General features: G+C 46.0%; 4 protein-coding genes and 1 pseudogene across 4 annotated transcripts; all 5 read left to right on the top strand.

Moving 5' to 3' along the window:
• Nucleotides 1-3,468: 3,468 nt before the first annotated feature.
• Nucleotides 3,469-6,923, top strand: LOC100275341 (cell number regulator 13-like). The gene is made up of 2 exons (XM_034059691.1): nucleotides 3,469-4,028; nucleotides 6,364-6,923. Exons 1-2 carry the CDS (start codon nucleotides 3,612-3,614, stop codon nucleotides 6,628-6,630), a joined length of 684 nt encoding a protein of 227 aa, XP_033915582.1. The 5' UTR covers nucleotides 3,469-3,611; the 3' UTR covers nucleotides 6,631-6,923.
• Nucleotides 6,924-9,486: 2,563 nt separating this feature from the next.
• LOC100217105 (uncharacterized) lies at nucleotides 9,487-11,530 on the top strand. Its single transcript, NM_001143474.1, has one exon. The coding sequence runs from the start codon at nucleotides 9,519-9,521 to the stop codon at nucleotides 11,343-11,345; it is 1,827 nt and encodes a 608-aa protein (NP_001136946.1). The 5' UTR covers nucleotides 9,487-9,518; the 3' UTR covers nucleotides 11,346-11,530.
• A 3,748-nt stretch (nucleotides 11,531-15,278) lies between these two features.
• On the top strand, nucleotides 15,279-18,436 carry LOC100277908 (uncharacterized). Its single transcript, NM_001151353.2, has 2 exons — nucleotides 15,279-15,635; nucleotides 16,684-18,436. Exons 1-2 carry the CDS (start codon nucleotides 15,422-15,424, stop codon nucleotides 17,922-17,924), a joined length of 1,455 nt encoding a protein of 484 aa, NP_001144825.1. The 5' UTR covers nucleotides 15,279-15,421; the 3' UTR covers nucleotides 17,925-18,436.
• Nucleotides 18,437-19,374: 938 nt separating this feature from the next.
• LOC109944449 (heat shock cognate 70 kDa protein 2-like) lies at nucleotides 19,375-20,219 on the top strand (annotated as a pseudogene).
• Nucleotides 20,220-24,133: 3,914 nt separating this feature from the next.
• Nucleotides 24,134-25,585, top strand: LOC103648197 (short-chain dehydrogenase reductase ATA1). The gene is made up of 2 exons (XM_008672683.3): nucleotides 24,134-24,448; nucleotides 24,551-25,585. Exons 1-2 carry the CDS (start codon nucleotides 24,441-24,443, stop codon nucleotides 25,326-25,328), a joined length of 786 nt encoding a protein of 261 aa, XP_008670905.1. The 5' UTR covers nucleotides 24,134-24,440; the 3' UTR covers nucleotides 25,329-25,585.
• Nucleotides 25,586-26,473: the final 888 nt, after the last annotated feature.

Raw genomic sequence — 26,473 nt, 5'->3', positions numbered from 1 at the left:
TTGGAAGCTGCAGCCTGCAGATGAGCTACAAAACGGGCAGGTCGTCGATGTTGGTCCAGTGAAGGAAACTGAGCAATTTAAAGTTACAAACCATTTTTTTATTCAAATTAATTCACTTCTTTTGAAACAATACAAACTCCAAACAACGCAAATAGAGAGAGAGAGAAAAGGGAAAAGAAATAACATCTGCAACTTGCGCGAGCATTGTTGGGCTTCCACGAGCATAACAGCACGGCATCTCTGTTCGTTCTAGAAACACAAGACCACATCAGGCTTCTCCTGCTTCCACGTCACATCGACCAGCAGCTTCCCGCCACTTCCCCATTCAAATCCAGCCTCGCAGCCATCCAACAGGCAATTATGCGTTGCTAATCAGGAAGGCACTGATGAGGAGCACAGTTTTTACTCTTACTATACTCTCTTTTGCAACTTTATACTTTATTAGGGCAACTTTTTCTTTTCTTTTCTTTTCTTTTCTTTTTCTTTCACTTTTACGGTGCCAGACTTCGGATGCAACATGTATACAAGAGATCCTTCTAAAGATAAAACGTGGTTTTCCAAAAAAAAAGTACACTGTTTTTTCATGCTTTCTTCAAACACATTTTTTAACGGCAACCTAGAGATCCACGCAACTATTTTTTGCTTTTTTAAAGTAATCCATGTTTCGTGATTCATGCTAAGTGCAATACTAAAATGCAGGAAGCACTCAGTTAGAGAGCAAGGACGACGATGTTATGAATCAATACGACACAAAGTAGATCAAACATAGAGAAGACATATATTTAACGTGAAAAATCTCTCCAAGGCGAAGGGGAAAAACCACGGGCGTCGTCCAGCAACAATCTCACTATTTTTGGGTGGTTACAGATCGTAGGAGACTTACAATGAGATAACTATCTTTCGTGGCTTACAATTATATTTATAGAAGTGAACCTAAACTGAGTAGGGAACAATCCGTAAAAATGAGGTAACTACGCTTTTTCGCTCGCCAACTTGGCCACCTTCTTTATAATTTGGATCACAAACTCTACCCTGAGACAAATTCCTTGTAGCATCGTAATAACAAACTCCACCTCAAACAATGCATTATCATCTTGCCGGCGCCAATAGCCACTAGGGCCTAATTTGTAATACCAACTAAGCTTTAGCATAGCTCAAACTTAGCAATAGTAACATGCTTCGTCATCAGCAGGATTATCATGAGTACTGATCTTGCATGCCTTCACCAAACTTTTCTTAATGATATTACGAACGAAGTGATAACGAATATCAATATGCTTGGATTTCTCAGTAATCATCTCATCTGTGGTGAGATAAATAGCACTCCGACTACCACAATGAATGGTAATGCAAGACTTAATTTCACATAACTCCGAATATATATCTTTCAATCATAAGGCTTCCTTAGTAACTTCTGTAATCACCATATACTCAGCTTATGTGGTAGACAATGCAACAATATCCTGTAAACGAGTTTTCCAACTCACATCACAATCTCCAACAGTTAAAGACATAACCTTAAAGTAATCTCCTCCTGTCTAAACCACCACCATAATCTGAATCAATGTAGCCAACCAGACCATCTCCACATAAACAGGCACTAGAAGAACCACGTGGATATCTGAAAATCCACGGAACAACTTTCCAATGCTCTTTACCAGGATTAGACATATATTTAGCAACAACGCTCATAACATGAGACAAGTCAGGATGAGAGCAAATTATAACATGCATGAGTGAACCAACAGCACTAGAGTATGAAACTTTTGACATATACTCAAGATCAGAATCAGTTTCTACGCTCCGTCCAAGCCTTCCGGCGACAGGCCTCTGTTTCGCTCGCCAACTTGGACACCTTCTTCAGAATTTGGATCACAGACTCAACAGACGATCCTACTTGGATTGTCTCCAGCAAATCGTGTATATGGTTATAGTAAAATACTAGACTAAATTGAAGTTTAAAATGTAAGATAAGATAGATATACCTTTGGAGACTTCAAGTTCGAGCGCAGTTTGCGCCTCCCATTTTTTTTAGCCCGCACTACCTTCCGGCCTACTATTTATGGGCCTAGTAGGCTAACTCTGTGGCGCAAGTTGCTCGTCGAAATGCTCGGAAGCTGGCCCGCGAAGCGATCGGCGTCGGCACGGCGACCGGAGGGCTGGGGCTGACCGGCTGAGCGGGACGTGTTTGTTCAAAACTTCAAAGGGAACGTATCTGGTGCTCAAAGGGGTACCGTGCTCATGTGCACATTTTAAATCTGGTGCATCCATCTTACATTCAACGGCACCGGCTAATTTTACGAAGAACCCCTTCCACCAGGGGACGAAGGTGGAAGGGGTGCTTCACAAAATTGGTGCTGCTGTTAGATGTAAGATGGATGCACCAGATTTAAAATGTGCACATGAGCACGGTACCCCTTTGAGCACCAGATACGTTCCCTTATACTGGTTCCAAAAGGGTCACCATAGTAGTAGAAGTCTTGCCCATGTGGGACCCCTTGTGGTTGTCGACAACTGCTGCTACGCGTATGACCATTCTACCTACCTCTGTCCATGGCTCATGTACGCGCTAACATTATCGCTTCTCTTTGTATTTCACAGGGCTAGCCCACCATTAGAGGATGCTTGTTACCATCGGGAACGTATCTAGTGCTCAAAGGGGTACCGTGCTCATGTGCACATTTTAAATCTGGTGCATCCATCTTACATCTAACAGCAGCACCAATTTTGTGAAGCACCCCTTCCACCTTCGTCCCCTGGTGGAAGGGGTTCTTCGTAAAATTAGCCGGTGCCGTTGAATGTAAGATGGATGCACCAGATTTAAAATGTGCACATGAGCACGGTACCCCTTTGAGCACCAGATACGTTCCCCCAGTATAAACCATGGATAGGTTAGTAGTGGGAGTGCAAGTGATACGGCACTCGTTGGCTCATCAATGATGGTGGAACTACCTGAATATCTTACGGGGAATGAAATGCAATTCGGATGTTTGGTACCTGAGAGACCTTGTCTTTGATCCTCTTACATGTTGGACGGTTCTAGCCTTTGACCCTTCCTCCGTAAAGTGTCCTTTGTGAACCAAGGCTGCGTGGCATTTCCACGAACACCTTGTGCTCTCCTGCACGCACACGGATGGCCGGGGTGAACACCGCCGGACCCGCCCACAAAACCTTCAGGGCGAGAGAGTTGAGGATAGAGGAACGCCATGCCAGATTGTTCAGCTGCTGACAGAAAAAAAATCCCCTCTTTTCTCGATTTCGGACGAGAGCGAGCTCCGCGGCGACTGCTTGAGGAGTCAACGCCTGAGTCCTGACCTTGACAGCAGATGCCGTCCCCTGGTGGAAGGGGTTCTTCGTAAAATTAGCCGGTGCCGTTGAATGTAAGATGGATGCACCAGATTTAAAATGTGCACATGAGCACGGTACCCCTTTGAGCACCAGATACGTTCCCGTTACCATCTACCTTGCTTCCTAAGAGCTTGTTTCATCCACCTAGATGGCTGGAGCTTGTTTGCGAAAGATTGTTCTTGTTCTATTTGGATGAAACCTCTGGTATCAGAAGCAATCCGGTTACCACTTGTACTGCAAGCAAGCAGTGAAGCAGAGAGAAAATGGACATCGCGAAGCTCGCAGGGGTTGATGCCGTCAAGCTTGTCGTGATGATTGTGCGGGCAGCTCAGACTGTTCGCCGTAACAAGAAGACCTGCCGGCAGCTTGTCCACCATGTGCAGATAATCGGTGACCTCCTGGAAAAGCTGCAGACTCCAGCGATGATGCAACATCCAGAGACTAGGAATGGTCTCAACGATCTCGAAGAGATTCTTCGTGAGGTGTACATGTTTGTCACATCCTGCCAAAACAACAAATACCTGTACCACCTCTTCACAGGGAAGAAGCAAGCAGATCAGCTCCGTATTCTGCAGAAGAGGATGAACTCGTGTCTCCAAGTTTTCCCACTCATCAGCCACATCGACACCATAGATCGCTTGGACAAAATTTTAGAAATCATACAGCCTCCACGTTCACAGGTAATATTAATCGGTAAGATATAAAGTAACTTGTTCCGTGAAGGTCATGTGTTGAAAATAACTATGGGGCATCTCTAAATTGGTAAGGCTTAATAAGAAATAAGCATTGTAAACTGGTTGTGTGCAAGCATTGTGACAATGAAAGCTCCTTGAAGCTGTTTTCTTCCATTATTGAAACCTGAATCTGCTGAACCTAATTGGCTTCATAATTCCTGTTCATCCCTAAAAAACCACTGGTCTTTATTATTTCTAGATAAGAGCGAATATAAGAAACAAAGTGCTCTTGGGGTAATGCAAAAAATTGTATAAATATGGCATGAACACCTTTACATGGTAATTCTCTCATATTTGTAGACTTTCTATGAAGCATCATGTGAAAGGGTCTCTAGTTGAGTTGGCTAGATGGTCTAAGTCTCGGGTCCTGAGTTCCACTCCTCGTGGGAGCGAATTTTAGGCCGAGGTTAAAAAAACTCTTCTCTTTGTGCAATGCCCAGGGCTATCTTACCCTCGTAGGTCGATTATTTCCTATGAAACGTCATGCAATAGTCTAGTATGATTTGACTTATCCATGTCACAAATTGATTTATTTTGAGAAACACCTTCTTTCCAGATTTTTTGTGCTCAGACACCTATTTTGTTATTTCAGGCTGTAAAAGATGTGCCAAGACTGCTTACAGGTTGCTCATCCTGCGACACCAGGTTACAATGTGCAATTATTTTGTTTTTTAAATATGACATACATCCATTTTTTTGCACATTTCTATAAACATTATGGAAGACTGGCACACAGCTAGATTTCTTGAAACCCATTTCGATTCAATCAATTCTGTAAAAAATATTATTTGGAATAAAGTGATTGTTAACTTAATACTAGGGAAAAGTAAGCTCTTGGTAATTTATGTCCCTCTTCATTCTTCTTAAAAAATTCGGTCGGGGAGGGAAAGACCGCCCTCCCGGTATTATATTAAGAAGAGACCGAAACATGGTTCCGGTCACTGGCCCGCGGGCCGTCACCGCCCACTCTGCAACGGCCTAGCCGGAGGGTGGCACACGAGACGTAACGCGGGAGCGGACGGGGCACAACGATGAGATTTTTTTAAACCAAGTCCTACTACAAGAATCAAGTCTGTCTACATGTGGTTTTGAATTTTGTTAAGAAGTTCTCTACTTTAGAGAGATAGTTTGGTGAAAAGTCTTGTACACAATATAGAATTTTTAGCCTTTTTTAAACTGACATGTAAGGTACAAGGATAACATTTTTAATTCTTAGATAGCATAATTGAATTCACTCACCATGTGGCAGGACTGAAGTGTATAGTGAAGTTAAAAGGTGCTCCCTCCAAGTGAATTGCGCAGGTATGGTCAGTTAAATAGGAAAAAGGTGATCAGAAACTACATCGGTATGGTTGTGGAAAATAGTAGAGTTTTGGAATGCCTAGATTGATTTTAGGACCTCAAAGGTCTTTCTTCTGTCATAACAGATGCATTCAAGTTCAGTTTGTCCCAGTTGGTTGGTGCTACAAATAACTTCTCTGACAGGAATCTAATTGGCAAAGGTAGCTTTGGCTGCATTTACAAGGTAGACATCCCCCCCCCCCCCAAACACACACCAAAACAGGGTAAAATAAATGGCACCCTAGAATGCGTTGAACAAACTCTCATTAAATTCTGACCAAAGGTTATAGGTAGAATTTGCAATTTGGATACATCTAAATAGCATGGCTACATTTTTCAGAAGAATTTCTTTCATCTACTTCATTGATAAATATATGATAAAGTCAGTCAGCCACCAAGGTGGCATCAGATTTCAACTAAATACATGCGAGCATATATGAACCTAACAATACTAACTTAAAAAAGTAAAAAAGGTGTCCTATTCAACTTGTTGATATAAGCTTGGTCTACTTTTGATATGGTCATCACTTACGGATACAAGTTTGGCCTTCTAGACTTTGATATTGTGGTCCACTGCAGCACTGCTATTAATGTGCCTTCTATAATCGTCTATTCTGTTTCATACTGTGCTAATTTGCAATAAAATGGAAAAGGTCATAACTATCAAATAGGTTTTCAATTTTACATTAGATTGAAAACTCCACAATCATGTAATAGAACTCTTATTAGGTGCCACAACAGAACTCATCACTATAGAAACTCATGGTGGGGGTGTATTGTAGGTGTGTGGGTGCGGTATTGTACTCTTTGGTAGGCTCCCTTCATAATCAACCTCTCATGTGCGTTTGAGAGAGAAAAAACACTAGAACTCTTCATTAAGCAATCCAATCAGTTTGTGCAACAATATTGATCATCATTTGAATATTATGTTTGCATTCAGGGTCAACTGCATGATGGACTTGAGATTGCTGTCAAGAGATGTTTTGATTTATCTTCTTCACCTAATCTACTGGATGTCCAAGATTATCAATTTCAAAATGAGATTCGCTCTCTGCCAAATCTTCAGCATACCAATATAATTAAGCTTCTGGGAGACTGTGTGCAGGGAAGGGAGAAGATTTTGGTCTATGAATATATGTCAAATGGAAGCCTCGATTCCTTCATCCGCGGCATGTGTTCTCTGTTTTCGAGCTCATCTCAATTTTAGACAATATAATGATGTGCTTTAGTGAGCTGATTAGAGTAAGCACTGTGCTTAGGTGCAAGGAGAAGAAGGTTGCATCTGGACTGGCCTACACACTTTCAGATAATTAAAGGAATAGCTGAAGGGTTGCTTTATCTTCATAAGCTTTCTGGATTACATATTATACATGGAGATCTAAAGCCAAGTAATATTCTCCTGGATACCAACATGAAGCCCAAGATTTCTGATTTTGGCTTGTCTAGAACATATAGTCCGGGAGTAGGTGAAGAATTTGCTGAGTGCAGGCGCATAGTGGGCTCAATGTAAGATGTCATCATATTGGTATCATGATTGTGAAAGAAATGTTTTCCCTGTTGTAGTGGCTTTACTGCTCCCGAATGTCGGGAAAGAAATGCAGGAGGTTGTTCTGATGTTGAGCTGCCGCATTCTTGCGCTTCCCACGCCTCAGCATCCAGCTTACCTCAGCATCGAATGACATGCAGAGGCATCCTGAGGATGCAAAAACACTAGCGTGTTTTTGCTGAGCAGGCAACCATTTTGATGACACGCTACAAAAGCCATAACCTAACCTTCACGATCTGTTCATTATCGGCAATGGCTGGTGTGTTTGTGGTGTCGCCAGGTCGGTTTTGTAGTATTAGTCAATATTTGATGTTTTCGCTTGTCTAATTTCCTGCAAGACCATTGACGAGAAGATCATTATCCCTCGTTCAGGTTATCTGGTCTGGGAAGCAAGATTCTTGTTTCTTCGTATGTGCATGAATTGGATCAGTTTTTTTTTTTTGAGAGCCATCTTTAACCATTCTTCCTAAAATATACTCCCTCCGATCTGGTGCACCACCAGATATGTCCGGTGCTCCATGAAAATCAACACCAAGAGCACTTTCTTTTTTTTTCCTTCTCAAGCGAGCTAACTCTTAAAGTTTTGTCAAACATATTAGAGCCTAGCTACCATTTTTAAAGTGTTATAAATAAATGTTTTGGTCTTATGTGTGTCACTTAGTCCTATATATAATGCATATGATTCCAACACCTATTGACACCAGATGACCAAGTTATCTAATTAGACTCTCATCTTAATAGTACGATCATCTATAATGAATTTAATCACACACTCTACTGTGTCTTAACAGCTTATACCTTTGCCTTGAGTCATTGTACTTTTCTTTCTCCTATCTCCATGTTGAGCGCTTGATTATTCTTTATGGCCATCACCATCCTTCCCATGGTTGCGCTCAACATTTGGATATGGACTTAAACCTATCTTGCTCGCAATATTTAGAGTAGAGGTTATCCACTAGTTGTCTTAGTTTCCAAAACCATATATGGAGTTTCCGCTAGGCTGCTTCAGGCCTTGGATGAGTACAAGTATTATAATGAACTTTTGCTTCATGCACAACCAAGGAGGAAGGTTATAGATATATATAGTCATAGACCAAGTGCTATGACCAATGTTCTGGTCCTCAAATGGACTCATGACATTCATACTTAAACTAAACCTTAGGTTCCTTGTGGCCTCTTCAAACTTTAAAAGTTCTTTGTCCATTTTTCTCCACTAGGACCCATCAGCGGTGTGCCTCAACATAGAATCTACTTTATAGTCTTCTCTGTGCCATATAGCATCAACTTGGATGCTCTTTGCTTCTAAACAAACATTTCAAGAGAGGTATTATATTAAGGGTATAACATATCATCTTGGCAAGAACTCTCTTCATGGGACGTTTGTCCTCAACATCATCATTGAAGTCACCTCGTTAATGTCTAAAGGGGTAAATTTACAAAAAAACTCAAGGCATGTCTCTTGAGGAAGACATACGTCTTGACTCTATGCTCGAGGTAGATGACATAGCTATTGGTCCATTGAATTTATTGAATATTTTAATTTGTAAAATGAATATAGTAAGACATATGTTTTACATATGCACACTATATCATATCGTGCCAGCGGTGTGTGGATTGTACCTACCTAATCCGCTCCTCGTGCGCTCTCCTACACATTTCCAATGGAGCAAAAAAAATGAAATTTTACTCATACGGTCATACCTGACCTAATGAGGTGAGTAACAGTTTGATCAGCGGTGTGGCTCAACATAGAATCTACTTTATAGTCTTCTCTATGCCATATAGCATCAACTTGGATGCTCTTTGCTTCTAAACAAACATTTCAAGAGAGGTATTATAAGAGCATAACATATCACCTTGGCAAGAGCTCTCTTCATGGGACGTTTGTCCTCAACATCATCATCGAAGTCACCTCGTCTATGTCTAAAGGGGTAAATTTACAAAAACTCAAGACATGTCTCTTGACGAATACATACGTCTTGACTCAATACTCAAGGTAGATGACATAGCTATTGGTCCATTGAATTTATTGAAAACTTTGATTGGTACAATGAATATAGTAAGACATATATTTTACATACGCACACTATATCATATCGTGTCAGCGGTGTGATTGTACCTACCTAATCCGCTCCTCGTGCGCTCTCGTACACATTTCCAATGGAGCAAAAAAAAAATGAAATTTTACTCATACGGTCATACCTGACCTAATGAGGTGAGTAACAGTTTGATCATGCCTAACAAAAATGATTTTTACGGGCCCACGTCTTCTGGACAGCTCATTTGCCACCCAAACTAACAGAAGAAACTGCAACTGGGCCTATTTCCTCTCGGCTCCTGTGGTATTGCCTATTCTCACGGTAAATTAATGGCTGCCGTTGCCCCGTGCTTTCCCGGGAAAAATTCAAGAGCAGCGCGCCTCCCGTCTCCCGCCAAATGCGGCCAATCACTGGCTTTCCCTCCGGATTGAAATATCCCTCCTTCTCGCTTCCGACCTCCCGTCTAAACTTTTGGCCACCACCGTCTCCACCCTCCTTCCAAGGGCCACGATGAGGGCGCCTCTCCTCTCCTCGCTCCTCGTCCTCGCCGTCGTCGCCACCGTGCCTCTACTAGTCCCGGCGGTGTGCATCTCGCGGCACGACAAGTCCGAGAGCAAGGCTGACGAAGAAGCTGCTGCTACTACCGTTGCCGCCGACGAGCATGGCTCTGTCAAGACCATGTCCCTCGACGCATACGGGCCACTGGAGATGGCCGCCAAGAAGCCCAAGGAGCAGGTCCTGAACGCGCAAGCTACGCCGGCGACGACCGCTGGCGCTGACACATATGACCAGAAACCCGTTGGTGAAAAACAGGCTGAAACGGCCACGGCCTCCGCTGCCGATGAACAACCCGACAAATACGTGGAAGCTCTAGTTCCTGACGAGAAGGCGGAGGAATTTCCCGATAAATATGTGGAAGCTCTAGTTCCTGACGACAAGGTGGAGGTGAAGAAGAAGAAGGTAAAGAAGGAAAAGAAGGACGAGTCTGATGATTCTGATGTAGCTACGTCTTATAAGAAGAAGGAGAAGTCTGATGATTCTGAGGTGTCTACATCTTATAAGAAGAAGAAGAAATCTGACGATTCTGATGAAGATGCATCTCTTGATAAGAAAGAAAAGAAGGCGAAGTTTGCAGCATCTGACAAAAAAGAAAAGAAGGACAAGTCTGACAACACATCTTCCAAGAAAGAAAAGGAGGAGAGATCCGCCGATTCCGATGCATCTGCGTATTTCGACAAGGAAGAGCAGAAATCCGGCGATTCTGACGCCGCCACGTCTGTTGAGAAGCAAAAGAAGCAGAAGAAGGAGAAATCCGGTGATTATTTCGACAAGGAAAAGGAGGAGAACCCCGAGGAGGACGCTGCGCCCGTCGACGTCTCCGCGGACGGCGTGTATGTGCCTCTCAAGAAGGAGAAATCCGGCGAAGACGCCACGCCGGTCGACGTCTCCACCACCACCGGCAAATACGTATCTTCTTCTTCCAAGGCAAACGGCAAGCCCACGGGAGGTCAGCCCGCAGAGAGCTCCACCACCGCCACCGCGGATGCGTACGCGTCTCCAAAGCAGAAAGTCGTCAGCAGCCAGCCCATGGCCAGCGCCGCTCCTGACGAGCTTCCGCTGGCGGCCAAGAGCTCCACCACCTCCGACGCGTACGCATCTCCAAGGCAGCAGCAGGTCGCCAGCAGCCAGCCCATGTCTGGTGGCGCTCCCGACGAGCTTCCACCGGTGGCCAAGACCTCTGCCACGCCCGAACCGTACGCATCTCTGAACGTCGCCGGCGGCGGGCAGCCCAACGAGCCGGCGGCGGGGAGGCCGCCGAAGCTGTCGATGGAGACGTTCTCGGGGATGATCAAGAGGCCGTTCGCCAAGTTCCTGAGCCCGGTGATCAAGAGCGTGTGCGCCAAGACGGAGTACCCGGAGGACTGCGAGTCGTCGATCGGGGGCCTCCCGGGGGCCGCGTCGGCGGCGGCCACGGACAGCGTGGGCGTGCTGAAGCTGGCCATGGAGGCGGTGCGGCAGAAGGCCATCGAGGCGATGAACGCGGCCACGGACAGGATGAACGCGCCGGGCACGGACCCGACGACCAAGGAGGCGCTCGACTCGTGCACGTCGTCGTACAGCGACATCAAGACGAGCCTGGAGACGGTGGACGACGCGCTCAAGCGCGGCGACGTCGACACGGCGCACACCAACCTCGACTCGGTGGAGACGGACATCACCACCTGCGACGACGGCTTCCAGGAGCGCGGCACCCCGTCAGTCATGACCGACCACGACCAGGAGCTCCAGAAGCTCGCCAGCAACCTCCTCTCCATCGGCGCCGCCATCCACCACTAGAAAGAGAGGAGGGAGGTGCGGCGTCCACACACGCATGCATGCATGCATGCATGCATTGCGTTTGCGTCTCAAGAGTTCACTTGTAAATTTGTAATCGAGGAAGAAAAGCACCTCTCGATCGATTAACATGTCTAGCTGCTACGATCCTGTGATTCGACGATGTTAATTAATCGGCAGCTTTCATTATGATGTGTAGCAGTATACTGTATGATTAATTGTGGATCTTTTCGAAAACAAAAACTGTAATATTCGTGAAATTGTAGAGCCTTCACCTATTATTAATCTATCAAGTAATCGAGAAAATTGTAAAAGAAATAGGAAAAAGGGTGCATTCCGATAATTCAACTCGCTCGCACTCCAAGAACTTGTTCGGTCAAGAGTAGGGTGGTAATAAATCACGATCAAAATGTTTCTTTATAATTAATTTAATCACTTAATCAGATTTAGTTAAAATAAAAATAGAGTCCGATTATTAAATTTTATACTGTAAAATTTAGAGCACGTTACCGCCTCTAGTTAAGAGTGAAAGGGAAATAGGGTTTAACTTTTTCCTATAAATAATTTTGGTGGTTGAATACCCAACATAAATATTGGACTAACCAGTTTGCTCTAGATTATATATTCTACAAGTGCATAAAGGTTCAACACAAACCAACAAAAGAACAAAGTTAGGGTTTAAAATCAAAGTAGCAAATGAACCAAGGGTGCCCTGGTCTGGCGCACCGGACTGTCCGGTGTGCCACCGGATAGTGTCCGGTGCACCAGGACCATACAACTCCAAACTCGGCACCCTCGGGTTTCTTTGGGCGTACTTCGCTATAATTCACCGGACTGTCCGGTTTGCCAGCGGAGCAACGGCTCCTTCGCGCAACGTCGACTGCAAAAGCTGAAGAAACAGAGCTACAGTGCGCAAACCGTGCGCGACAGAGCAGAACAGTCATCAGAGGCGCACCGGACAGTGAACAGTACCTGTCCGGTGCCACTAGAAGACAAAGCCTCCAACGGTCGTCTGCGCCCAAACTCTAACGGTTGGGTGACGTGGCTGGCGCACTGGACTGTCCGGTGTGCCCATCGACAACAGCCTCTCCCCAACGGTTTTTTGGTGGTTGAGAGCTATAAATACCCCCAACCACCTCCACTCCAACCATCCAAGCATTAATCACACTTTATTCAATACAAGAGCAAAGTGCAACACACCAAGACACAAATCAAAGCCACTGATCCAATCAAAGTCCCCAATTCAATTCTAGTGCTTTAGGACTTGTGAAAGGATCGATCTTGTGTTTCTTTGTTGCTTGGTTGTCTTTCTTCTTTCTCTCATTCTTATATTCAAAGACTTGTAAGCGAAGCAAGAGACACTAATCGTGTGGTGGTCCTTGCGGGGTCTAAGTGATCCGGGAAATCAAGGAAGAAAGCTCACTCGGTCTAAGTGATCGTTTGAGAGAGGGAAAGGGTTGAAAGATACCTGGTCTTTGTGACCACCTCAACGGGGACTAAGTTCTTTAGAACCGAACCTCGGTAAAACAAATCATCGTGTTCATCCACATTATTTCTTGGTTGATTTGTTTTCATCTCTTCCCTGGACTTAATATTCGTTTTAACCCTAACCCCGGCTTGTAGTGTGTGCTTAAGTTTATAATTTTTAGATTTCGTCTATCCACCCCCTCTAGGCGATTTTCAATTAGTATTAGAGCCCGATACTTCATTTAGAGTCTAACCACTCGAAGTGATGTCGAGAGGATCCGCCAAGAGGGAGATGAAACCGACGAGAAGGCCACCACGGGAAGGCTCCATCAAGGTAGTCCGTCGTTGGGGAAAAGGAGGCCCTTGTTGACGGCGATGTCGAGCTAGACTCGGTACAGACCGATTTTTTTCATAAAAGTCTCCCCTAAATAAAGTCTTTTTAGAAAAAATAAACACAAAAAAACTTGTCTCTAATGGTTCTTCTAAAATGCCCCAACTTTTTTATAGCCCTTGAAACACCCTCGTTTGTAGCTCGAAAAGGTTTTTTTGGCTCCTTAGGAACACAGACGCACGAAATCGAGCTGATTTTCTTTTTTTATCACTTTGTGCGTCCGTTTGTGGCTTATCTACTCGCGTAGCGCTCAAATTCTTCCTCGTTTGTAACCGTTGTCGAGTTGTCCGCCGCTGCGATCACATGACCTCACAGTCCACCACTGCTCGCGCAACCTCGCCATTCACCACCGTCCCGCACGTCCTCGCCGTCACGCAACTTCGCCATCTGCCGTTAAGGATGAAAACGATCGAAAAAACAGCTAAATTGTTTTTGTTTTCATTATTTTTGTCGAGACGAAAACAAAAACGAAAACCAACGGTCGAAATACGGGATTGAAAGTGTCGGTTATTCGAAAACGATAAACTATAGCCGAAAAGATAACTATTTTGTAGTTTTATCAAAAACATAATAAAGTGATGTATTGTCTAATTTTTAAGATTTAGAAATACACAAACAACTCTTTTTCATCATTCATATTAGTTAGAGTAATTATAACATTTGCTTTTCGCGTATTCATTCACTTGAATACAACAAAAGTCTATAACTTAAATAAATTATATACTAGACCTATCTCATATTATATAAAACGGTAGAAAAACGGTATTAGCACGACTCGGAAACGAAAAATACGAAAACGATTGAAAAACTAGCTAAATCGTTTTCGTACCGTTTCTAATCGGTTCCTGAACAATTCGAAAATGATCGGGGAAAAACAGTATTCGAAACGGGACGGTATAAGAATTTCCCGTCCCGTTTTCATCCCTATCTGCCGCTGCCAATGCTTTTCCACTATCCGGCATTAGCCAGCGTATGACCTAATAGTCTGATACTAGACCTCCATCGCCAGCTGGGTCTTTGCTGTCGCTTGGTCCTGTCGTTGTTATAGATGGCCAATAAGCACGAGGCCCGCGAGCCCGGCACGAAGCCCGCTGTTTGGGCACGGTCCGAGCCCGATACGAATAAGTGGGCCGAGCTCGGACAGGAAACTAGGCACAGTAGGCAAGCACGACACGACCCGTTTACCCTTTAGCCCGTTAAGCCCGTTTTTTTGTACTAAAACGTGCTTACCGGCTCGTTTAGCCCGTTTTTTTCGTGCTAAACGGGTCGGACCGGCCCGTTTAGACCCGCTGCGGGCCGGACTCGGACAGAAAATCGAGCCCGTGGGCTTAGACGGTCCGGACCGGTTTTCTAACCGTGCCTGTCAGGCCGGGCCCAAAATGGGTCAGGCTTCATCGGGCGCGGGCCACCCATTTGGCCATCTCTAGTCGTTGGTCCTCTCTCGCCAGATACACCCTTCCTCGTACCGTCAGTGATCTTTGATGACGACGTAGGTTCGGTTGCTGGACAGATACGATAGAAGAAGAAAATGCACTTGTGAAAACATATCATGTGAGCCCAAGATTAACTTGGTCTAGTGTAAAATATTTTGATCCATTTATAAGGGAACTATTGAAGAAGAAGAGAATGTATCTAATGCACATAGAATTTTAGTGTACATGATGCACATATTAAATTATTACCACTCATTTTAAATCTAACGTCTGTAGTTATTTGATATATTTGCTAAGGCACCCTCCGACGTGGTGGGCTGTAGTGGTGGAAGATGTTATTTGTAAATTATAATGATCAACCAGATACGTTAGATCTGAGATAGATAGTGATGATTTAATATGTGCACCATGTACATTGGATATGTCCTCTAATATTGAAGAAAGGACTAAAATCTACTCATAATATTTTTTTGGGATTCTCTTAAAAACAGATTTTTATGAGTTATTTTCTTTTCGAACGCGATTACACATACGAATTGTGAGTTCCGGTACGAATAGGATTATTTAATGATCCATGATTTATTAATTCAGAACAAAAGACAAGAACAAGTATAATGTTGGTGTGTTTTCCTTGCTCACAGGAGCAATCACGGCGGTCATCTCGCTAACGCTTTCCTCTTGGACAGTTCCACTTCTCTGCTGGCCTGCCACAAGGCTACAGCGGCGGCGGCTGCTTCGCCGGCCGGCCGGCCGCCCCCTCCTGTAGCGCGCTGAGCAAGTCAAGTAAGATGGCCGGCGAGCGGCGCGGTCTTGCCATCGGGATCGATCTGGGCACGACTTACTCCTGCGTCGGGGTCTGGCAGAATGGGGGCGTCGAGGTCATCGCCAATGACCAAGGCAACCGAACCACCCCATCGTACGTTGCCTTCACCGGCTCCAGGCTCCTCGTGGGGGATGCTGCCAAGAACCAGGCCGAAATGAACCCCAGCAACACAATCTTCGGTGGGTGCCGATTGCTGCTCTCACTTATCAGTTCTTTACCAAAGTCAACTCCCTCCTCTCAGATCTCCCCATCCCTCCTGACTAGTACGACCACTAACCTGTTTTTGCTCCTTCTTGAATTAGATCCGTGGATCTGATGAGAGTGGCGGTGCCTATAGATCTGTCGATTCTGATTAGGCTTACAGCGGTTCGGTTTTGGGCAGCTGCCTGTTGGATTAGGCGCTTTTGGTCTCTGTCGCTTCGGCAACTTAGATCATTGGATAGATACTGGATACCTTGCTCTGATCGATTTACTCTGGCTCCTGGTCAATGAGTTGAGTTTACTATGGCTAATCCGAATTAGGTTTCCTTAGCAATAATCGGTCTGTTAATTAGATCATTTAGCAATAGCTTTGTGGCCTTATGTTTTTATGCTGAAACAGTAATGTTGTTCATGGGTTTGTCATGATCTGGCACTTTTTTCTCTCCTTTATATCAAAACAAACCAGTAGGAAAGCTGCTTATGTTAAAAAGTAGGGGCCTGCCAAAGAAAACTTTTCTCTTATCTTAGCTACTGATAAATAAGAGAATTAATTATTTCAAGGAACAAATGATGATGCTTTGTCCCCACGACCACGAGATGACCACGACTAGATTCTGATCTGATCTCCCCTCTACACAGCTTTGTCTTCTTCTTTTTTTTTAAAAAAAAATTTGTTTCTTGACTACAAGCTGATGTAGAAAGGATGGGGAACAGGAAACCAACATCCAACTAAAAAGCATCTGACAAACAAATTTATTGTTATATCTTCTGTATATCAAGACAATCGACTGTTAATGGGCAAAACCTATAGTGATTGACTTTCCAAAATCTAATTATAACCTGCATTTTTTAAATGGAGGAAGTTTTAAATGGTTTTTATTGGCATAAAATTTAGGAACCTCCACTCAAGTTTGGGTGGTTAATTTGTATTGGTGATGTTCTCTATTTACTACAAGCACCGTTGTATGAGTAAAAGTAGTACTGCAGCTGCATACTGACATCTAATCCTTCTGGCTTCTGCTGCAGATTCCAAGCGGCTCATTGGTAGAAGATTTAGCGATGCTTCTGTACAGAGTGACATTAAGCACTGGCCCTTCAAGGTCATTCCTGGACCTGATGACAAGCCTATGATAGTTGTTCAATACAGGGGTGTGGAGCAGCAGTTTGCAGCTGAAGAAATCTCCTCGATGGTCCTCGTCAAAATGCGGGAGATTGCTGAAGCCTATCTTGGCACCACAGTCAAGGATGCTGTTGTCACTGTTCCTGCCTGCTCTACCGACTTGCAGAGACAGGCCACATGGAATGCAGGAGTGCTTGCAAATCTTAATGTTATACGCATCATCCCTGAGCCCACTGCTGCTGCCTTGGCTTATGGTCTTAATAGGAAGGCTGCCCAGATTATGGGTGAATATGACGTTCTCGTGTTTGATCTTGGAGGTGGTACCTTTGATGTCTCTGTTCTCGCAATTGAACAGGGTATCTTTGAGGTCAGGGCCACAGCTGGTGCTGCTCACCTTGGAGGTGAGGACTTCGACAACAGGATGGTAAACCACTTTGTCGAGGAATTCAAGAGAAAGAAGAAGAAGGACATTAGCGGCAACCCTAGGGCTCTCAGGAGGCTAAGGACAGCCTGCGAGAGAGCGAAGAGGACCCTCTCCTCCTATTTAGAGGCGAGCATTGAGATTGATTGCTTGTATGAGGACATCGACTTCTACTCAGCCATCACCCGTGCCAGGTTTGAGGAGCTCAACATGGATCTCTTCAGAAAGTGTATGGCGATTGTGGAGGACTGCCTCAGTGATGCGAGTTATGTACGTTCAATTCATGATGTCGTCCTTGTTGGTGGTTCCTCTAGAATTCCAAAGATCCAGCAGCTTCTTCAGGAGCTCTTTGATGGGAAGGAGCTTTGCAACAGCATCAACCCCGATGAAGCTGTTGCCTACGGAGCTACTATGCAGGCTGCTATCTTGAGCCGAGAGGGTGGCTATGAGATCCAGAATTATCTCCTGTTGGATGCTACCCCTCTTTCTCTTGGTTTGGAGACGGATGGGGGCCTCATGACCTTCTTCAGCTTGTTCGCTGCGGCTTGCTGCGGCTGCAATCCGGCTGCGGCTGCGGCTTCTACAGTATTTTTCTCTCTATGGATTGCAGCTGCAGCAGTCCAAACAGCTGCAACAGTGTCGGCTTGCAGCCAACCGAACACGCCCCTTGATGATTCCAAGGAATACCACCATTCCAACCAAAAAGGAGAGGGTCTTATCGACTGACTCCGACAACCAGCCTTGTATCCGAATCCGAGTGTACGAGGGTGAGGGGTCTATTACTCGTGACAACCACCTGTTGGGTGAGTTTGAGTTTTCCCTTCTTCCCGCACCTAGCGGCGTTCCTCAGATCACTGTTTGCTTCGATGTCGACATTAACGGTATCCTGAATGTCTCCGCTGAGGACAAAACCACTGGCCAGAAGATGAAAAAAGTCATCACAAAGAGGTTTCGTTTAAAGCGTTAATTATCTGATCAATAACTACACGAACTAGACAGTTTTATGTCCTTTCATAGGATTGATCGTCTCCAAGGTCAAGGCATATAGTACTGGTGTTTGTTTAGACAGCCGATGTCTTATTTTACTTGCCAAGCTTGGTGGTTGCCTTGTAAATTGAGCATTTTATTTGGAGGTTGTAAACTGTTTAATACATCTATGTGTCTATGATCAAAGCATAAGTGTGTACGTCATTGGTGTCTTTATACCATACATGTGAAGTAAAAATATCATTGCAGTTACAGGCATCTAACCCTGCTGATGCAGATTCTTATACCATACATGTGAAGTAAAAAATATTATTGCAGTTACATGCATCTAAACCCTGCTGATGCAGATTCCAAGCGGCTCATTGGGAGAAGATTGGGAGAAGATTTAGGGCCTGTTTGGACAGGCGCCGCAGCGCGCCGCACCCGCGGCGGCCGATTTGGGCGCCACACCCGCGGCAGCCAGAGTGTGGCGCGGTGTGGCGCCGGAGCCAGCCCACCAAACACGCTCTTAGTGACGCTCCTGTACAAAGTGGCATTAAGCACTGGCCCTTCAGGGTCATTCCTGGACCTGACGACAAGCCTATGATTGTTGTTCGATACAAGGGCGTGGAGCAGCAGTTTGCAGCCGAAGAGATCTCCTCCTCCATGGTTCTTGCCAGGACGCGAGAGACAGCTGAAGCCTATCTTGGCACCACAATCACGAGCGCTGTTGTAACTGTCCCGGCAGTTCAAGAGATGGCGGTGTGATGACAACAGGATGGTGAACCACTTTGTCCAGCTTTTCAAGAGAAAAGAGAAGGACATCAGTGGCAACTAGAGCTGGAAAAAAAAGCTCGAGCTCGACGAGCTGGCTCGGGCTCGTAGCCGCTCGGCTCGGACCAGCTCGACGTTCAGAACGAGCCCGAGCCGAGCCTGTTTTTGTGGCTCGTGAAAAGAGCGAGCCAGCTCGGTTCGGCTCGGTGCAGACAATTAATTAGCATATAATATTAGTACCGAGTAGACAATTAATTTATGTTATTTGAGATTACTATAAAAAATAATTTATTTTCTATATTGTATTAGTGATATATCTATTTTACTAATTTAAAATATGTTATTTAAAATATTTTTAAGATTTTATATTATAATTTAGAGAGCAGATTTACATTTATGGCTAGGCTCGTTGGCTCGATGAGCCGGCTAGCGAGCCATGAGCGAGTCGAGCCGAGTTGAGCCGTTTTTTCGAGAGCTCGGCTCGTTGCATGAGCGAGCCGCAGCGAGCCGGACCGTTTCCATCCCTAGTGGCAACCCCAGCGGCCAGGGCTCTTAGGAGGCTAAGGACAGCCTGCGAGAGGGCGAAGAGGACCCTCTCCTACGTCTTCGAAACCACGATTCAGATCGACTGTTTGTGCGAGGACATTGACATCTACGCAACCATCACTCGTGGCAAGTTCGAGGATCTCAACATGGAGGATAAAATGGACGTGTGGTCAGTTCACTATGTCATCCTTGTTGTTGGATCCTCTAGGATCCCAAGGGTCCAGCAGCTTCTCCAGGAGCGCTTCAATGGGAAGGAGCAATGCAAGAGCATCGACCCTGATTAGGCAACTGTCCAGGCTGCCATCATGAGTGGTGAGACTGCAGACTGCAGAAACGGTGAACTGCGTCATGTATGATGCTACTCCACTCTCTCTTGCATGCATGGTTTGGACACGGATGGCGGTCTGATGACCGTGCTGATCCCAAAGAACACCACCATTCCCACCTCGAAGTAGATGGTCTTGTCGACCGACTCCCGACAATCAGCCTCTGCCTCCGTATCCAGGTATATGAGGGTGAAAGCACTATGGCTTGTGACAACAACCTGATGACGGTGAGTTTGAGTTCTCCGCTGTCTCCGCCGTTGCTCTAGGGCTCAAGGGTGTTCCACAGATCCTTGTTGCATTCGATATTGACGAGAATGCATGGCATCACCTCAGTGTCTTCGCTGAGGACAAAACCATCGGCGACAAGATGAGGAAAACCATCTCCAAGATTGAAGATCTAAGATACTAGGATTAATAGCATCAAAGACATGCATATTCCTATGTTTTCATAAAGGCCAAGCTCCCATGATGACCCACGAACCTAGACCATGTCTTGTGATTCCAGAGGTAGGCTCACTTCATTGCCGCCACCAATCCTCGAAGGAAGAAGCATCATACTGCGGAGGCAGGTTCTGGAGGTTGAACTTTTGAAAAAAGAAGGAATCAGAAATGCCTTGACAAGACACAAGAAACCAGGAGATGGGTGATGGTCTCGACATCCTGATCACAAAACAAACATCTAGGCTGATGTTGTAGACCTTTTCTAGCAAGATGATCAGATGTCCAACATTTATTATTTACAACCAACCATGTGCAGAAGCGACAATTTCTAGGCGCCCAAAATTTCCAAATGCGCTCATAAGAATCAAAGAGGATACCCCCTCAAAGAAACCTCCATATGTCCTCCAAATGTGTTTATCCTCAATCCCTAGGCACAACTCTATTGTTGATAGAATGTCCTAGAACTGTAGATATTCAAATAGAGCATACACCCCCAATGTCCCATGCATGTATATATGTCCAAACGGGCGGTCCGGCCCGGCCCAGTCCGAGCCCGACTCGGCCCGGCCCGTTTGAGCCCGGCACGGTTAGGCCCGTCTACTTAATCGTGCCGTGCCGTGCCGCCCGACGGGCTCAAACCTCTTCCCGAGCACGGCACGGTGTAGGCCCGATCGTGCCGGGCCGGCCCGAATAGCACGGCCTATTTAGTGGCTCGTGCCAGCCCGAGCCCGCAAATGCGTCCTGTCAGTCCGGGTGTGCGACGAGCCGACGAGCATGAGCAACGTCCACGACAGCGCAGCGCCGTGGTCTCGTGCCCGCCGAAGAAGAAGGTCTTGTCCCGTCCACCAGCTCCTTCGTGGTGAGCCGCCGGTCGGTGGCCTCCTCCGTCCCGGCCAGCAGCAGCGACAGGAGGTCCTTCCCCTGGCCCGACGAGGCGGTTGGACAGGAGCCGCTTTGGTCTCCTTGCGCAGCTGCTCCCTGAAGCTAGTACATGCGCCGCCGCATGCATGTAGGAACGGGCCAGCGCTTCCCCAGCATGGCTCCCGCATGCACGTATAGGAACGGACCGAACGACTCCCCAGCGCTTCCCCAGCACGGCTCCTGCATGCACGTACAGCCGTACAGGAACGGCTCCGTGCCCAGACGCGCCGCCGCAGGGAAGAGAGAGCCAGCCGCCAGGAGCAAGAGGGACTGAGGGAGGAAGAGTGGGTTAGGTTTTGCCGGTGGGTGTTGGGCTGGCGTTGGGCCGTCCGAGTATAAGGGACTTGTGGCCTTGCACCTTGTGGTTTTTTAAAATAAACGGGCCGGTTAAAAGGCCCGGCAGATACCGTGCCGTGCTCGGGCCAGCCCAACGGGCTCAAATGTTTGTCGGGCCCGGCACGCTATCCGGGCCGGGCTGAGCCCGGGCCCGCTTCAACCCGTGCCGTGTCGTGCTCGTGTCGTGCTAAAATAACGTGCTTCGTGCCGGGCTAACGGGCCACGTGCTTTCTGGACATCTATACATGCATGTCATGAATCCAAGTGTGTTGTGTTAGGGCTTCATGCATAGTACATTTGTTTGCTTTCCTTTTAGGAACGAGGGAGAAAAGTCGAGGTACAAGATCAGCAATACATTGCCCTTGGAGACATCTATCACTCTGTCAGTCCAAAATAAGGTATGTGCACCATTGATGACCTCATTGATTAAGGCAACCAAGAAGAAACAACACACTGCTTTTAGGACTTGGAGAGGAAGGTTTATCTAATTGTGTTTTATGTAACCATAACCATCTCATACGGAGTGCTGAACATATCTTTTGGATATCAACGATCCCTAACCGTCCAAGCTCCCTTGGTCATAGACCTTTCCCTAGGCAATCAGACAATGCCCCCTTAAGCTATTTCTACCTTACCACATGAACTTCCTCTCGATTTTATCAATTTGATTGACTGCTTGAGTAGGAATGTCAATTGCCATTGATAGGTACACCATTATAGAGGTGAGGACATATTGCACCATGATTCTCTTTCCTTCTCTAGTTAGTAGCTCAATGTTTCACCCTAGCAATCGACCTGTAAGATGGTCTACAAAACGTTGAATCTACGCCCTTGTTAGTTTTCATAGAGAAAGTGGTATTCCTAAATATTGCAAGGAAAATATTGGAGTTCACATGGTATAAGGATCTGAATAGCAACTAGCTCCACGTTAGAACACTGGATCGAGAAAAAAACTCTTCTATAGATTAGTTTGCAAACCTAAAGTTTCTCCAGACAAATTGAGGATGTACAAAGTTAAGGACAGATCCAAAATCTCAAGACGAAGAAAAATTACCACATCATTGGCATAGAGGCAAACTTTGTGCTTTAAGGATCTAATAGATAGGGGCTACAAGAGCGCAATGATTGGATTTAGAGAAAATACGATTGAGCACATCCATAACAAAAAAGAATAGCTTAGGGGGGAGAGGATCCCCTTGCCTTAGATCCGTTTTGTGGGAACAAAGCCTAGACAGAGCTAACCATATTGCTTCCTATGCAAGTGTTAGGATCTCACCATTGGGGCAGGGTAATGTTGAGAGCTTCAGGGCATATGCATGAGCTAGCTCGTTGAGCCTTGTCTAACCAGTTGTATCTGTAGGACGATGACGTCCGAGTCCATCTCGGTCTCCCGAGCCAACTTTACTCACCCAAAGCTCCTAGGCGAGGAAGGCTGAAGTCTTGATGGCTTTGGTCAGCTGTCAGCATCACGAGGCCCTAGCTCATTAAGAAAATATTTTAGAGGGTTAGTCACTCTATTAGAGTACTAATCTAGGGTTTTTGTTTAGTAGAATTATTTGTGGCTTAGGTTAGCGTGAGAAATATAAGTCCTAATTCACCCCCCTTTTAGGTGTCCGTGTTACTTTCAATAACAGATGGAACATTCTTTGTTGTTAGCTTCTGCTTTGGTTTCATAGACATCCATCATATATAGAACTTGATTGACATAGTCTTTGGCAAGGAAGAATGATTCACTTCTATATACAATCATGTTGAGATAAACGGTGGTCATTTCATACTCTAGGTCAACTATTACGCCTTCTGTATTCAGCTTCACCCATTATCAATGATAGATCTGTGTCGCTTCCGCACTATTTAGAGAATAGATCTTTAACATAAAGGATAGTTCACATAAGAATCTTTTATGTAATCTATTATTTGAAAACACATTTATTAAAGTGAAGAAATGAGTTTTCCTAATTTATCGAGAACAGGATTTTGGAGTGTTACATTTGGTGAACATCTCGAGGCCCTAGCTCATTAAGAGAATAATTTAGAGGGTTACCCACGCTATTAGGGTGGGGGGGGGGTTAGGTGACCAAGGTGCTAGATATTCACGTAGCTTTTATGATGTATCTGAAAAGGTAAGGGTACCTCATATAGTAGGGACTAGGGAGTACGTGACTGTGTAAATTTGAGTTTGATTCAAATTGCACTTTAACAGATAGCTTGAAATTATGATAATTGTAGTTTTATAAGCATACAGTGCAAATTATTTAAAGCACCGAAAACGTCGTGAGTCACCACCTCATCAAGTCAACTATGTCGCTTTGACAACTACTTTCTTCAAGAGATGCAGTGCGTGCGTCATCGGAGAATACTTAGCTGAGGTCATTATTGCTCATTACATGCTGTAGTAGAACATCCTAACATGCATCCAGCTGATAATACATGGTGCACGTTCGGTTGAATAGCAAACTGATGGATCGGAGCAGTGAGAGACTTATTGTGCAACGCGATCAGCAATCAATAGAGATCTTAGATCCAATCCACACATCCAGTGTGAGCTTGGACACAGCCATGAGAGATGCCATCCGAATGCATGTCAGAGATATAAAATACATGCAGATAAGAAATGCTCGCTCATGCTCCATGTGTACCACGAGAAGTACTCCTAATTCAAACTCGATCACGACGAGTTGAGATTTCTCGAGATCTCGATCGAACGGATCTCAGAATAAAAATGGAGACCTCGTTAGTTAATTTGACTTCCTGTGCCGCTTCATCGCGGTTTCTAACTATTTATTAGGACGAGCAGAGGATCCATCAACTCAGCTTTGCAGAGAAGCAGCCAAGCAAGAGCCTTTCCGAGTGTGTGGAGCAGCAGCAGCAGCAGCCGTAAGGTATGCATGCCTCGCTTCTAGCTTGATCAAATTGTATTCATATATTTTCCATGGCAAAGTAAGCTTCATATCTACCTATACGCATGCATGCAATATTTTGGACAACTGGATATTATTTCAAGTCTCTTCTCCATGCATGGGATGTTTTGATGCAATGCAGGCTCTTCGGAAAGGTGGCGATCGTCACGGGCGCCGCCAGCAAACTGGGCGAGGCCATCGCGAGGAAGTTCGTCGACAACGGCGCCAAGGTCATCCTCGCCGACATCAACCGCCACTCCTGCGAGAACATAGTAGCGGCTCTCAACAAGACCAACCATGGCCCCGCGGTGGCTCACGCGATGCGCATCGACGTCAGCGAACCCGACAGTATCCTGGCCACCGTCGAGGAGGCGAAGAAGGTCTACAAGCAAGATGTCGACATCTTCTACAACAACGCGGGGGTCAGCAACGTCTCCTCCCCGGCCTCCTCCATCGACATGATGAGCTTCAGGAACACCATGGCGGTCAACGTCGAGTCCGTCATAGCCAGCATCAACCACGCCGGCGCCGTGATGCGCAGCAACAAGATCGGCGGCGGGTGCATCCTGTGCACGGGCAGCCCCGTGGGCTCGCTCGGCGACGTGGTGCCCTCGGCGTACAGCATCTCCAAGGCCGCGGTCGTGGGCGTCGTGCGCGCCGCCGCGGCCGAGCTGGGGGGACACGGCGTGAGGGTCAATGCCATCTCGCCGTACGGCGTCGCCGCCAGGTTTGACAAGGGCGTGCTGAGGCACATCTTCCCTCACGCGACTGACCAGCAGCTGGATACTATGATCAGCAGCTACGGCACCTACACGGTGACCGAGGACGACGTGGCCAACGCGGCGGTGTACCTGGCGTCCGACGCTGGCAAGAACATCAATGGCCAAAACATCGTCCTCAATGGCAAGTTCGGTCTTTAGAAGTGTGGCCGCCAACGGTTCTGTTGGGGCTCATTAGCGGCAACTTCACACACCCTGGGCGACTTCCATTCATGCCCCGTTGTTTCCTGAATAAATAGTGTGGCTGTCAGTGAGCCACGTAACGTGTGTTTCCATTTCTCTTTTTATTTGCGAAATTTCGATGTTTCAAAGTTTGGCAACAAGATGTACTTCAAATCCATTTGTCCTCCCATTTAATTCTCATAATGAATAAAATCGTCGTCTTTACAGTCCCTTCATCTTTCCGCAATCTTTAGGCTATGTCCAGCAGGCCATGTAAACGTCGTTGTAAAATACTATTTTACACTGTAGATTGCAATGGTTGTAAGTGTAGTTTGAAATAGGAAGTGCGATAGTGAGTCTGTTGAAGATAGTATTAGCACATATGGTGCCCTCGAGTCCCGTGCAGCGAGTGGAGCATAAATGCGGCGTCGAAGTGACCATACGAGAGTACCAACAAGCGTCTGAGCACTTGCACTCTCCATGCAATCGAGCCTTCAGCCTTCCAAAAATTCTTCTTCATCCAAGCACTTCACCCCCATGTGATGACTACCTTCTCCGGCGATGGTGATGGTGCCATCAACAAAAAAGCTTACACTCTAGCGATCGAGGGTGACCAACGAGAACACCCTAGGATGTATCGGACACTGCTAAGGTGGACGAGCTCGAAGGAGCATGGCAAGGTGTCGCCAACCACCTGGCCAATGCAGACGACGATGGAGTCGGGGAAGTTTGTTGTCTTCGGCACATACATGCTGGTGGGGTAGGGGTTTCTAGCCTCGCCCTTTCTGGTCATGCTGCTGGAGTTCTATAACATCCAATTGACTCACCTCTCCCCAACTCCATCATGATGCTGTCGACCTTCGTCCACCTCTACTAGATGTTTGTCGAGTTGCACGTGACTTTGGCACTGTGGCACCACTTCTTCGTCCTCCGATAGACTGGAGGGGGAGCCATCTATGGTGGCTGCTACTTCTAGGGGCGCATCGGCGACCCTAAAGGTACATCAGGACACAAGGAGAAGTGGAAGAACTCCTAGTTCTATCCCCAGACAGACGACCAAGAGCGCTTCGTCCTCACCACTAATCCACCAGTCTCCAACTCTAGGACCTAGGAGGTGCTGCCGA

The sequence above is a fragment of the Zea mays genome, chromosome 2 (assembly GCF_902167145.1).
Source record: "Zea mays cultivar B73 chromosome 2, Zm-B73-REFERENCE-NAM-5.0, whole genome shotgun sequence".
NCBI lineage: Eukaryota > Viridiplantae > Streptophyta > Magnoliopsida > Poales > Poaceae > Zea > Zea mays.
This window is presented reverse-complemented; position numbering and strand designations above follow the sequence as displayed.